The following is a 13,124-nucleotide window of genomic DNA, read 5'->3' on the forward strand; positions in this document are numbered from 1 at the left end:
AAATGGCATATTTTACCAAGACTGAGGCCATAGCTTGATTATTTGCTACCTTGGGCAGGCCATCTTGGGGTTTGTCCAGTCTGTCAGACATAGCAGCTTACCTCCACCAAATAAGTTCCCCAGTTCAGCCATTGCCCATCATAAATACACCGATTGTAAGAACAGGAACAGGTTTAAGTCATCCCTTGAAAGAAGCTCACCTGGTAACTCATATATATTAGTCTGGTAACTGTTACATGTTAGTCATTTGTAACTGTGCTGCCCACTGTCCTAAAGCTTTGCCCCTGTGATGAGTAAAAGCCAAATTATCTGCTGTGTTTTTTTTCTAGGTAGGCATAGAGAGGTGGGGACAGATTTTATATCCAAACTTCTACAACAGGTTTATCACCTACTAGGTTTACATACCACCTCTAGTCAAAGCGTTACAGCATGACCCCGAGGAAGATGCTGCACAAATTTGACAATGGTTCAGTAATTCAATTCATCACTGAAAACACTGGCATAGGTGCGTGGCATCTGTGTGCTGGATTCAGAGGCTGAGGAAACAAGCTTTTCCTACTTGGCAGCTTGTAACTGTAGTTTATTGAAAACAACATCACATTAACGCAGATGTGATCTTATCTCTAAGAGTTTGGTGTCAGAGTAATTATACATTACAATCTCACAGTTTCATGACCAAAAGGTTCTTAATTCAAGCTTTTTTTTTTAAACCATGTCTCCTTTATCTAACTAATGACCTTATTGCTGGTGCCGGTTAGCACGAAAGGTTTTGTCAATCATCATGGCAAAAGTCGGCTGGACTCGTTGTCACATTTTAATCTTAGAAGTGACTTAAATTCAACAACATTATGAGCATCTGCTATCAATAGATATATGTTTTTTTCTACTTTGCTGTTGCTTATCTCTGCGTCTTTCTCTCTACCTCCACCTTTTCTGATATCACTCTGGTGTAATAGGTATAGCTGGAGTTGTGTGGGTTTTTGTTTAATCAATGATTGACTTGCGTTGAACTGATTTCTCCAGTTTGCTGTGTCACTGCCGTGGGCGCGGTGCCCGGTGGTAGAGCCACTTTAGTTTGTATGCATTTGCTTAGGGTGTGCAGTCAGCATTACATAATCACGTACACACTGCAGTAAATTCAGAGCTGGGAATGAAATGGAAATAAGGAATAATGACTTCCACTAACAGAAAAAGAATGGTCACACCTTGGTGTCAGATTTCTTAGAAGAAAAAAAAAAAGACATCCACATCAGCCATGTTACAACCACAGTGCTGCTTTCATGTACACGCAGCAGGGCAAGGGAAGCATTCACTTGAATGCTGGTAGATAGATGTGCCGTTACCTCCTGCTTTCAGCCGCCAGTGGACCATTTATTTCTGTGGGGGTTCACAAGTCACATCTTGCAGGGTTTTTGTCTTTTTTTTATGTGTTGTTTTTATTTTGTTTCTAATTTTACAAAACATGGGTTGCATTTTATATTCATTGACAGATATCAGACCTTACTGCTTTACAAAGTTACAAAGTCTAAAACTGACACGTAGTATTCAGAGAAATTGTCAGCTTGTAAAACATTTTGTCACATTCAGCATAAAATAGAGGCTGACTATAAAATTTGAAAAGTGCAATGCAACTCTAGTAATATAAGATAATTTTATACAGGTATATTTTTGATCAAATGAAATATAATCAATATATTTAGTTAAGGGGCATAAAATACACATAATTTTATCAGGAGGTAAATAATTTTGCATTCTGTGAAAATTACATTAATGCAATGAAAGCTGTTACATTTCAGGTCTGTTTTTATTATATTTTATTTTATTTAACCTTTTTTTATACAGGTAGTCCCACTGAGACTCAATACTTCATTTACAAGAGAATATATTTATCTCAGCTGAATCCTAAAATAAATACCTATTCAACAAACGACTCATCTTTCGGTGAGCTGTGAAAACATCGGTCCGTACACAATATCAGAGTCAACAAAATGTTCTAATTGCCTCATAAGACACACCTCAAAAATCACAGCAGAATCATTTGTCATCTTTTGATGCCACTGGATTTTCCCTTTCATTGAAGAAGCCATGAGTCATATGACTCATGTGACTTTTTAACATTCAGAAATCTTTGAGTTATTAGAGCAACTCGGACAAGTTTTCCATTACTTAAACTCCAAGCTTGAAATATTGTGACATCGCAACGGTTTAAAGAGTAGTTACCTAACATTGGCGTTGTTGCATATCAGGTAAAAGAAACACGTCCCCTGTCTCAAATGAAATGTCCCACATTTACATTTCATTCTTTGTTCACTGGGGTTTGTAGTGCTTCAGTGTGCCGTAAAATCTTGTGTGTTTGCTCTAGATGGGTAATTCTGTTGACATTAGCTGTTCAATTTGATTCATTGCTCATTGATCAAATATTAAAGATGTGATAAAGAAATTAAACATTCTAACAGAAGGTAAATGGGGTGATGAAAAAGGTATTTAAAGCCTTTACTTAAGCAGATATTGTACTCCAGTGACTTCAATATAAGTATAAAAAATTACCAGCTTTTAATAAAGTCAATTTTTAAAATTTTTCATTTACTTACGTAGAATATTGTTTATCAACTGGTCTGAAATAACAGGGAATGGATTTCAATCACAAGACAGATTTATTTTTGTGTATGCTAATCCATCACATGTAGTCACTTCCAAAAATGACCTTTTTGAGCGGGAAAAGGCTGGGATTCATTCATGTGTACATGGCTACACATGAATGAGCATATTGTACTTGATGTTACAATCTGATACACAAATAAATAGTGTTTTACTTCTGTTAAAGCTAGTTTACTAAAGGAAAAATGTAGTTTAGAAATATTTTTTAGGGTTCCCCATGTTCTTTGAATTCATTATTCAACTTTTCAGCCTAACTTGTGTTTTGTAGAAGTGAAGTAGCACATGGTAACACGTGGTTTGAGGTCGAAATGTCAGTCAAAATGGTATTAATTCAAACTGGGACTTTTGAGGTCGCGTGACTCCAATAAATTGACTCAGGCTTCAGGTTTTGCGTATTTGCTGTGCACATGTGATTATGTCTGTTTTTCATGGTTCACCAGAGTGTTCTTCTGTTTCCTTTCCCAGCTATTCGTTTTGGCCGAATGCCTCAGGCAGAGAAGGAAAAACTGCTAGCCGAGTTCTCATCTGACATGGAGCACATGCACCCGGAGGCAGCAGATCTGAGGGCTCTGGCCCGGCATTTGTACGAGGCCTATCTGAAATACTTCCCTCTCACCAAGGCCAAGGCCAGGGCCATCCTCTCTGGGAAGACCGGAGACAACGTGGTAAGCAGCACTCTCTAAATTCTCATTTGCTTTGATTCGGATGCGTACAAAATCAGCAGACAGATAGCGCTCAACATTGGCATTCTCAGGGCAGAAAATAGATCAGAAAAAAACTGTATATGAGCACTGCTGCTTAATATTAGACCAGCATTTGAACTGATAAGATATTTGCAGGTGTGCATGTGGTTTCACTTGTCTTTGCATTCCAGGGATATATCAACCATCTACATATACTGAACGTTCTCAACTCGCTGATGAGAGCTACTGAGCCAGTTTCTCTTTCCTGTTTGCTTTTTCTCCACTAAGAACGACATCTACAGCACAAATTTGACCTATATATATTTTTTATATCTCCCATTCTGGAAACTATCACAAGCAAGGATGACATTAAACAGAGTCAAGATCATACTGAACAGGCCAGGGTGAAAAATCCATAACTTCATGCAGTATTTTACCAAAATTCAGAAGTAGGACATAGAAAAAGCCTTACTGCTTTAAATTTAGTTAGAATTGTTATTAATACTACACCATTAATATGATTTAAACTCTAAGTATTTTAAACCTTTTACTCAGCACGTCTTTTAACATTTGTCAGCATAAATTCCTGTGAGCACGCTCAGTTTTGACTCAGATGACGCGATTTAGGCTGTTGCTGCTGTGTTAACTCAAAAAGTGGATGGACTGGTTTCAACATGTCTTGGCTGTTAGAAAATATCTCAGGTTACAATGGTCAAACTACAGAACAGGGTGGTGTTGCTTTTAGCAGTCTTTTCTTTTACAGCCATGGCTTCGACAGTCCTGCTTAAAACATCAAATGATTTCATAAAGACATTTGGAAATTTAGAAAAGTTGAATGGAAGAAGCTATTTAGAGTTTAGAGTTTTCCAAAGAGACCTAATCAAACAGCATGCAAGCAGAACATAAAATAGATCTCAAGTGAATATTTTTATCCACTTTGCATTATTTTATTTTTGCTTTTAATTCATCAGCTTTCTCCCTTTTTTCTCCTTATGATGCCGCTATTCCTATATGTGAAGTTGCTTTGTCTGTGTATTATTCATATAGTAGTACTAGTAATATTACATTGAGTGTGGCAACTACATTTCTTTAATCAGACATACATATGTGATCTGAAGATTATGGAGTTGGTTTGATATCAGATAGTACCGTCAGCCTGTTACGCTGTGTTTGCATTATCATTCATTGTTCCAACTGTAAGTAGTTTCAGTTGGGGATTTGATTTTAGTCTCTCCAACCAATCAGCAGAGACCAACATATCTGCAAGAATCCAATGTAATTTTAAGTTGACATTGATGCATAGCCATGTCATCATACTGGTTTTGCTGGGCTTTAAGGAGTGGAGCGGAAAAAATTAAAAAGCAAATTCTACTTTTTCTTGGTACTGATGCTGTTTGACTAATACGCCCATGGTGCACACTGGACAGTTTGTTTTAACCGATAAAAACACAGGATCGTGTCACAAGATGTGAGATGAGTCACTGGAGGTCAAAAATTCAATTGTCTGTTTCCAGACAAATGACGGTTAATTATTGAGAATATGAAAAACATGCTTAAAAACTATCAGCATGAAGATATTTCCAGTATTTGTGAATGTGTATGTTTTTGTAGGCTTTTCTGTGAAACCTGATCACTTCATCTTCTTTGATTTTTTTCCCTCACAGAATAAAAAAGTGGATTAAAAACTTTGAGCGTATTATATTCTTAAAATGTAGAAGGAGATTCTTAGTTTTTGGTTTTTTACTCGTGTTCTCGGATAACTCTCAGCTCAAGGTTGCGCCGCATCTCTTTCGTCTGCTTGTTATGACTGTTCATCGTGGTGATTGCAGCCAAATAGCACCAAATCATCTTTTTGTTTGAGGGACTGCTTGGTTATTTACTAAACCAAAGCAATCCTCCTAAAACAAATTGGGAGTCAATGATTTTAACTTTCGTAGAATATTTACATTTTTTAACAAGCAGAACCTTGATATGAGTTGATGTGTAATCAGTGTTTAACTGCACCGGAACTCCAGACACACCATGTGCGATAAAGGAAGCGATTTTTTTCCTTAACCTTGGAAAACCATCATTGTTTTGCTCAATTATTTTGGAATCGGAGCTACAATGTCTCTGTGCAAGATACCTATTATTTTACCTTGTTGTATGAGTGCTTCAGATAAAATGGAGGTTTGATTTCTTTGTTATACATAATGTTCACACAAGTTCAATTTAGCTTCCAACAAAGCTACCCAGTATAGTGTTTTTTTCTTTTTGCACATTTAATAATGTTGCTAGTGGCAAATGCTAAAACGTAGCATTACAGTCGCACAAATAGATTAAAGGTATTTTTATATAGACTATATTTGTTTAGCCTATATGTTTATAGCAGAAATCCTGAGTGTGTTGAAAGAAATTTTATGAAAGCTGGCACTTATAAGAAAATGGAGGCGCTCGTTGTGCTTGCGCTGAACAACATACATACAATTGCTGTGTAAAGACAAAACTAACAAACAGATTCCTGCACAGTGAGCACATAAAGACATTTCACTCCCCCCACTCAGTTTCATTCACTCACGCAGGAAATGGGTTGTTCATTTCACAACTTCTAGAGAATTTCCTGCTTTAATTCCCTCTATTCCCACTACAATAATGATTTATGTGTGTGAATAGCAGCATTCATGTTTCAGGCCAGTGCATGTTAGTTTTACTAAAGTAAGCGTAAGTTTGCTCAGATACCTGGAAATGATGTTTTTTTTCTGTGTCGGCCTGCAGCTGAGACTTTCTTTATTTGCCTCATCATACAGATGAGACTAAATGTCCTCAGAAGACCTATAATCAACTTAATTTTTTCTCTTTTTCTTTTCTTTTTTCCTTTTCTTCTGCCTTCTCCCAAAATTTTCCTTGCACTCTACCTGTAGCCTTTTGTCATCCACGACTTGAAGTCTCTAATGGAAGGAGAGCAGTTCATTAATTGTAAGCAGATACCAGTCCCAGAGCACCAGCAGCAGCAGCACCAGACCTCCGCTCTTCCACCTGTACACGGAGGTGGGTAGTATCAAATTACTCTGTTAAAGAACACCTTTTGTTGCAATGTCCAAAACATGTTGTTTGTCTGTTATTGTTCTGTTTAGTTTTAGGAATGCAATTAGCTACAGCAATGCAGAAGATATTGTTCCTATTATTCCACATTAAAAATTTTTTTTACATTGGAATTAATAGTAATAGCAATTCAAAATATACAAAACAAAGGCTGAAACTCAGACAAGCTCCTTAAAATGAAAATCCCAACTATTCAAACTTCTTCATTTACCAGTTTCACCCAGTGTTGTCAATGTTTGTTTTTTTTTCACATAATCAAGATAATTATTAAAGCACACATATTAACCCCAATTCATTGCATTAGTTTTTCTGGGGAGAAAAGTGCAGTTTTTACATTTTTCAAGTCCAGTTTTACTGGTGCTGATAAATTATGTTACCTATTCTCAATGGTACCACTGTATCTTCTGTCATATTCTCTTCATCGGTCGATAATTGTATTGTTATTTTCTAAAAGTCTTGCAGAAAAATGGAGATGGATGAGGATCGAGAGATCTAGAAAGACACAAAATTCAGCAATTATCTGTTAACTCTTTGTTATTTTTAGCTTCTTATATAGTTAGCTTCTCTGTTTTTCTTGTACTCCTCCAACTAAATTAAGTACCTTCTCTCACATATCAGGCTACACGGAAACGCACCCACTGTCAGAGAGTGAGGTTATGAGAATGGCAGTCTTCGGTGGACAGGGAGAAGCAGACACTGTGGAGCTGCGTTTCTTCCAGAGCTGTCAGTCTCGTTCAGCAGAAGCAGTGAGAGAAGTGACAGAGTTTGCCAAAAGTATCCCTGGATTTGTCGATTTGGATCTAAATGATCAGGTGAGATTCATCAGTGGTTCATCCGTTCGGTCCTGATTGTTGTGGAAGATTTTTTCTGTTCTAAAACAACTTTAAAATAAACAGTTTTGGACAATTTCAATTCAGAAAATGATCAACGTAAATAAGTCGACATAATGGTTAGCGAAGCTCATTGCTGCTTGCAGTTCTAGATTTTGAATGAAAATGAAGTTACGACCCGACTATCATTTCTACTAAACTAAAGATCTTGCCAGATTTTGATACAGTCATTGTGTTCTTTATTTTCAGGTTACTTTGCTGAAGTATGGTGTGATTGAGGTTTTGATCATCATGATGTCGCCTCTGATGAACAAAGATGGGACCCTCATCTCCTATGGACAGATTTTTATGACGCGGGAGTTCCTCAAGAGTCTCAGGAAACCTTTCTGTCAAATGATGGAACCAAAGTTTGAATTCTCCGTCAAGTTTAACACGCTGGAGCTGGACGACAGCGACATGGCCCTGTTTCTGGCTGTTATCATTCTCAGTGGGGGTGAGTGTTTTTATTATTGTTTGTTTTACTATCTGCCCCCAGTTCACCTCTCCTGACCTTCGGAGGAGGAATCTGGATATGTGAATGGTTTGGAGCACTTCTCTTAAACCTCCTAAAACACTCACAGATTCATTGCGTCCACTGTTGGACGTTTAGAGTTCAGATTTGATTATGAGTATATCAGCACTTTATTGGTGCTGATATACTCATAAAAGAAAGCGTCTGCAGGTATACAGACATGATTAACATGGCATCTGTTGCACTGATGTGTTGAATGAACCGTTTTTCCATATATGGCAAGAGCATGATTGCATACATAAGATTAGCCTGGGGGCGGCTAATGGTGTCGACAGATTTTATTGACAGTTAAAATCTCGCCTCGGGTTCTCGTTCAAGAATAAATAACCCTTGCTGACCACATCGACCCAAGTAATTTGTCATCCAGATTTTATTATCATTGCAAGCTATTGCTAACATTACAGCAAGCGATTGCACCACAGTCTCCATTTTAGTCTGGAAATGCAACCACATGAGATCACTCACATTGCTCCCTCTGGCCTAATATTTCTAATAATTGTTTTCTGTATGTGCACGATGAAACAATTTCAAAATTGGCTTGGATTTTAAAACGTCTGTAGTCTGAGTTTAGACTTTGAGTTAACAGGACTGACACCATTATCGGTTAATATCTGTCTATTAAAGTGATGCTGCACACAGCTTAACCTTGCTTTGCGTAACAGCTGGAAGCAGGGAGAAATAGCTGTTCTGGCAGTGTTCCTTATTGAGGTAATCATGGCTGGCTACACAGTGAGAGGGATTGTGAAAATGTAATCAGTGGAAGCTATTGCATGTGTGCAACCCCCCGAAAAAAAAGAAAAAAGGGAAAAAAAAGCACAACAGCATGTAGCAATACGTTAAGTGTATGTAGAAAAATTGTCTTTAACACATGCAGAAAACCCATCAAAGATCAGCCAGCACCGAGAGTAGCTGCAGTGCACAGTTCAGTGTTTTTAACACATGGTTGACTCCACTACAAATCTTGGTCACATTGGGTGGTGCAGCGCAGTGGTTCTAACTGTTGCCTCACGGGAAGAAGGTAGTCATTTGAACCTCTTGGTCACCCTGGGCCTCTCTGTGTGGAGGGTTCCCTGTACAAGTTTCCTCCCATAGCCCAAAAACATGCATGCTAGGTTAACTGGTGAGTCCAAACTGGTCGTAAATGTTCATGTCAGAGCGTCTGATTGGCACAAGTAATAGTTGTGCCAATCAGACGCTTACTAAGCCTTACAAGCCTTACTAAGCGTGCGCCACATATGCGTGACATTGCCCCCTTGTTGGTAGCTACAACATGCATACGTGGGTCTGCAAAGTTCTATGTAGCATCTACTAATGCACTACTGTGTCAGCTGCTTAGCACAGTAAGAATACCATGATCACCTACCAATAAAACCACTTGTGCAATCTCATTTTTACGCCTTTCTGTTTCTGTACAGAGCTAAGCTAACCGCTTCCTGTTTCCTTGCCGATATATATTAAACAAATACAACACTGGCGACCCCATTCTCAGCTCAATATTTGGCAAAAATGAAACAAAAATACTTTTTTATTTTAAATATTTAAAAAAAAAATCATGATTCCAAGGTTATTTCATGTTATCGCTGTGCTTCTGCCAGACAACGTGAATTTAATTTACATCCATGTGTATATAAAGTAACATAGTTAACATAGTTAGCTGCTCCAAGTAAATCCAAGTTATCAGTTCTCTGTGTTTAACACACTATCTCCCGCCAGCCTCGGCCCACTCATAGATGTATTGGATGTTTTTGGGAAGGGAGTCTAGCAGAACGGCAGTAAACGGCAACTGCATCACGTGCAGGGAGATTTACAAACAGCAAGTTGCATGTTGATGACAACATTTTGACTCACTGTATCTTAAAGAGAAAAAAAAGGTGAGGTTTCACTGGCAACCACATGAGCAACTAACAATCACTCAGTCGAGTCGTTTTTATACAACTTTGACATCTTTTAACAAACATTTTTGTTCTAGTAATATCACAGTAAAGCAAGCAGGGACCTAAGGGTTTAAAATCTAAAATGTTAACAAATCAAACCAGCTTGTGAACACTTGAGCCTCACCCTCTTATGTCAACAGATTCTAACTGCTTAGTCTAGTATTGGTGATTATTATAGTGCTGCTTGATAAAAACCTGACCTTGGATAGCATGATGATTAAAATTAAACGTTTTATTTAAATATTAACCTAAATGACAAATATTATCTCTTGAAATCGAGATAAGTATTCTTAACTTAAACTGAGATGTTTTCTGCCAGTGAATGTGGATAATGTTTAGTTATTTGCACCTCTCCATCCAACGTAAGTTTTAAACTTTAGGTCATTTTCTATCGGTTTTATTTCTCTTCTTATGCCAATTTAAATTTTCATCTACCTGTTTTAATGGATTTTGGATATATTGCGGTCAGTCTCTCATTTATCCTCCTTATCTCTGTAATGTGTCCAGACCGGCCAGGCCTGCTGAATGTGAAGCCCATCGAGCAGCTTCAGGAGACGGTGCTTCATTCACTGGAGTTGCAGCTGAAGCTAAACCATCCAGACTCTCTGCAGCTGTTTGCCAAGCTGCTCCAGAAGATGACAGACCTGCGTCAGATAGTCACCGATCACGTCCATCTCATCCAGCTGCTTAAAAAGACAGAGATAGACATGTGTTTGCACCCGTTGCTGCAGGAGATCATGAAGGACTTGTATTAGAATTCAACAGGAGAAGAGGACACGTACAGAAAGGGGTAAAGAAAAATACAGTGCTGTGCAAAAGTCTTGAGTCACCCTTGATTTAAGAAGTAGGTTAGCAGTTTTATTGAAACATCTAAAAACACACATGGGAACATGTTATATAAATAAAAAACAGAGTGTGTACTTTAAGTAGTTCTCTGGAATAGCTCTCCAGGCTTCTTGAAGGGCATTCAAAGCTCTTCTTTGGATGCTGGCTGCCTTTTGTTCCATTCTCTGTCAACATGATCCCACACTGCTACAGTGATGTTAAGATCAGGGCTCTGGGGGAGAATAGTCCATGATAATGTGGTGATGTTCAATCATGTGTTTTTCTATCCAGGTATGCTTTTACTACATTGGCAGTGTGTTTGGGATCATTGTCATGCTGTAAAATTAAACCATTGCCAATCAAACACTTTCTAGATGCCTTTGTATGGTAGATCAAAATCTGAGCGTAATTCTCTGCGCTCAAAATTCAGTTTTGACAACATCTCCTCCAACACCATTGGCTGAAATGTCGCCCCAAACCATGACAGAGCCTCTGACGTGTTTTACAGGTGGTTTTAAAGATTCACTGTTGTGCCTCTGTCTTGATCTACAAACTGACAAGGACAATGATTTGAACCAAAAAGTTTAAGTTTGGATTCATCACTCCATTAGACTGGTTGCCTGGATTTCAGTCCGTTTTTTGTGTAACTTTCTCCTTGTTCCCCTTTCTTAAGAAAGTCTTTTTCAATGATGGCCATTTCTGATGAGGCTTCACTGAACAGTAGATGGATCAGCTGAAGGTGCAGATGCATCTCTCAGGTCTTGTGTCAGGTCTTTGCTGGTCTTTTCCTATTTCTTAACATACATTTCATCTGCTGTTTTTTAGGCCTGCCACTTCTTCCTTTGTCCTGCACTTGTTCTGTTTCTTCAAAGTTTTTAAAGACATACTGCACAGTTTGCTGAGATATGCCAAGCTTTCAGCTAACAGCACTCTTGGAATCACTTTGGTGCTGAATTTTATTTTATGCCTGTCAGACTGTCAAACTTACCTTTAGCATTTTTATACATTCAACTAAATAAAGTATGCACTTTTGCAACGGGCTGCTGGTAGCAAAGTGACTAAAGACACATTTTCTTGGTTGTTTGCTAACTTGTCTGTAAAGTAGACAATTGCTTATCCTTACAGTTTGTTGTTTTTTTTTAATCCTCAATAGTAAGTGTTGAACAAACAAAACAAAAACATTCCTCTGAAAAGAACCAGGTATAATGACTGGACTACAAATGAGTGACAAAGCAGTCAATGTCTACAGAAAAACTTGAACTAAAACTAAAGAAATTCAGAAAACCTGGAGAACAATTGCTCAAGACCACTTGACCAAATTACAGGAAACTCTGGCTCCTTCAAAGTAAAATATGGAGAAATGAGAGTGACTGAAGACTTTTGCACAATACCATAAAAGAGAATGAAAAGAGATTGCTTTTAAAATTATGAGTTGAGATTAAGCACTTTGTGCTCTGTGTATGTGTTTTGGTTATAAAGTCATGTAGCCAGACAGACTGACTAACTGAAATTGAGAAAGAGATGAGGAAGACGAGGAAAACAGAATTCAGGGAAAGAAATGCAGAATCTGAGTATTAGATCTTGTCTAGACAGTCTGCATGTGAATAACTTGTGGTGCACAGTCATTTTAGCCTCTGCTGAGCCTGAACCCTCTGCTGAGCAGGGTGCCAACTTAAATATGAAACTACCACCTATTGCACCAAAAGTAGCGTCTGGGACAAACTGAAAGTGAGGGGATTTTCTTACTGGCGAGCTCGAGGGTAAAATTGTGAATGATCAACACAGCCAGCTTCAAGTGCCTCAAGGAGAAATGTATCACTGTGAATATATGACACCATGTCTCATACAATACAGTATGTGTTGTTCGTGTGCAGCTTATCTACACGGTCAATTGCAGCCATCATAAGCAGCACCAGCAGCAGTGTGTACGTGCTTCAATACCTCTGTGAAGACGCACAAATACATGAATGCTTACACACACGCTAAAGCAATGCTCAGACAGTCCTTTTCTGTCTTGGCATCAGGGTGAAGGTGCTATCTCTTTTTAATCAGCTTTAACCAAAAACAGAAATCAGATTATTGCCTTTAACATATTTTAGACGCCTGCAGAAACTGTGAGAAACTGTTGAGCTGACCAAATGCAAATTGCCATGATGATGTTTGCTGTTTGCTGAAAAATAAAAGTGTATGTGCCATATTGTGCCTTCAAGAGTTTATCTTTAGCTGTTTTTTGTTTTGTTTTTTGTGAAGTTAATGTCATTTTAAAAACATTATATATATTATACATATTACATGTATGGTATGACTTTTTTTTAATTGTCAGATACAATTGATTTTTTGGCCTTGGTTTTATTTCAGATTCTAAAATACTGGTTTGAGTTATAATTTTTGCTAAGAAATGATTTTGTATGTGTGGACCAAATCTACTATATCTGATCCATCAAATGTTGTTTGTGCAGACAAAAAGAGTGGACTGATATGTTTGTGGGGAAAACAGAATAAAGAAGATGTAAATAAAATATTTTTTAACTTTTTACTTGAA

At 37.8% G+C, this 13,124-nt stretch overlaps 1 protein-coding gene across 7 annotated transcripts in view; it reads left to right on the top strand.

Moving 5' to 3' along the window:
- Positions 1-13,124, top strand: part of pparg (peroxisome proliferator-activated receptor gamma) — a 42,541-nt gene extending 29,417 nt beyond the window's left edge. For all 7 annotated transcript variants that reach the window (XM_012918528.5, XM_012918525.5, XM_004548565.5 and 4 more), the window contains 5 exons: positions 3,124-3,323; positions 6,242-6,368; positions 7,041-7,234; positions 7,502-7,745; positions 10,265-13,124. In XM_012918528.5, the coding sequence (XP_012773982.1) occupies positions 3,124-3,323; positions 6,242-6,368; positions 7,041-7,234; positions 7,502-7,745; positions 10,265-10,512 (1,013 nt within the window). In that variant the 3' untranslated portion in view covers positions 10,513-13,124. The remainder of the gene's footprint in view (positions 1-3,123; positions 3,324-6,241; positions 6,369-7,040; positions 7,235-7,501; positions 7,746-10,264) is intronic.

Source organism: Maylandia zebra, linkage group LG5, assembly GCF_041146795.1.
Source record: "Maylandia zebra isolate NMK-2024a linkage group LG5, Mzebra_GT3a, whole genome shotgun sequence".
Lineage (NCBI taxonomy): Eukaryota > Metazoa > Chordata > Actinopteri > Cichliformes > Cichlidae > Maylandia > Maylandia zebra.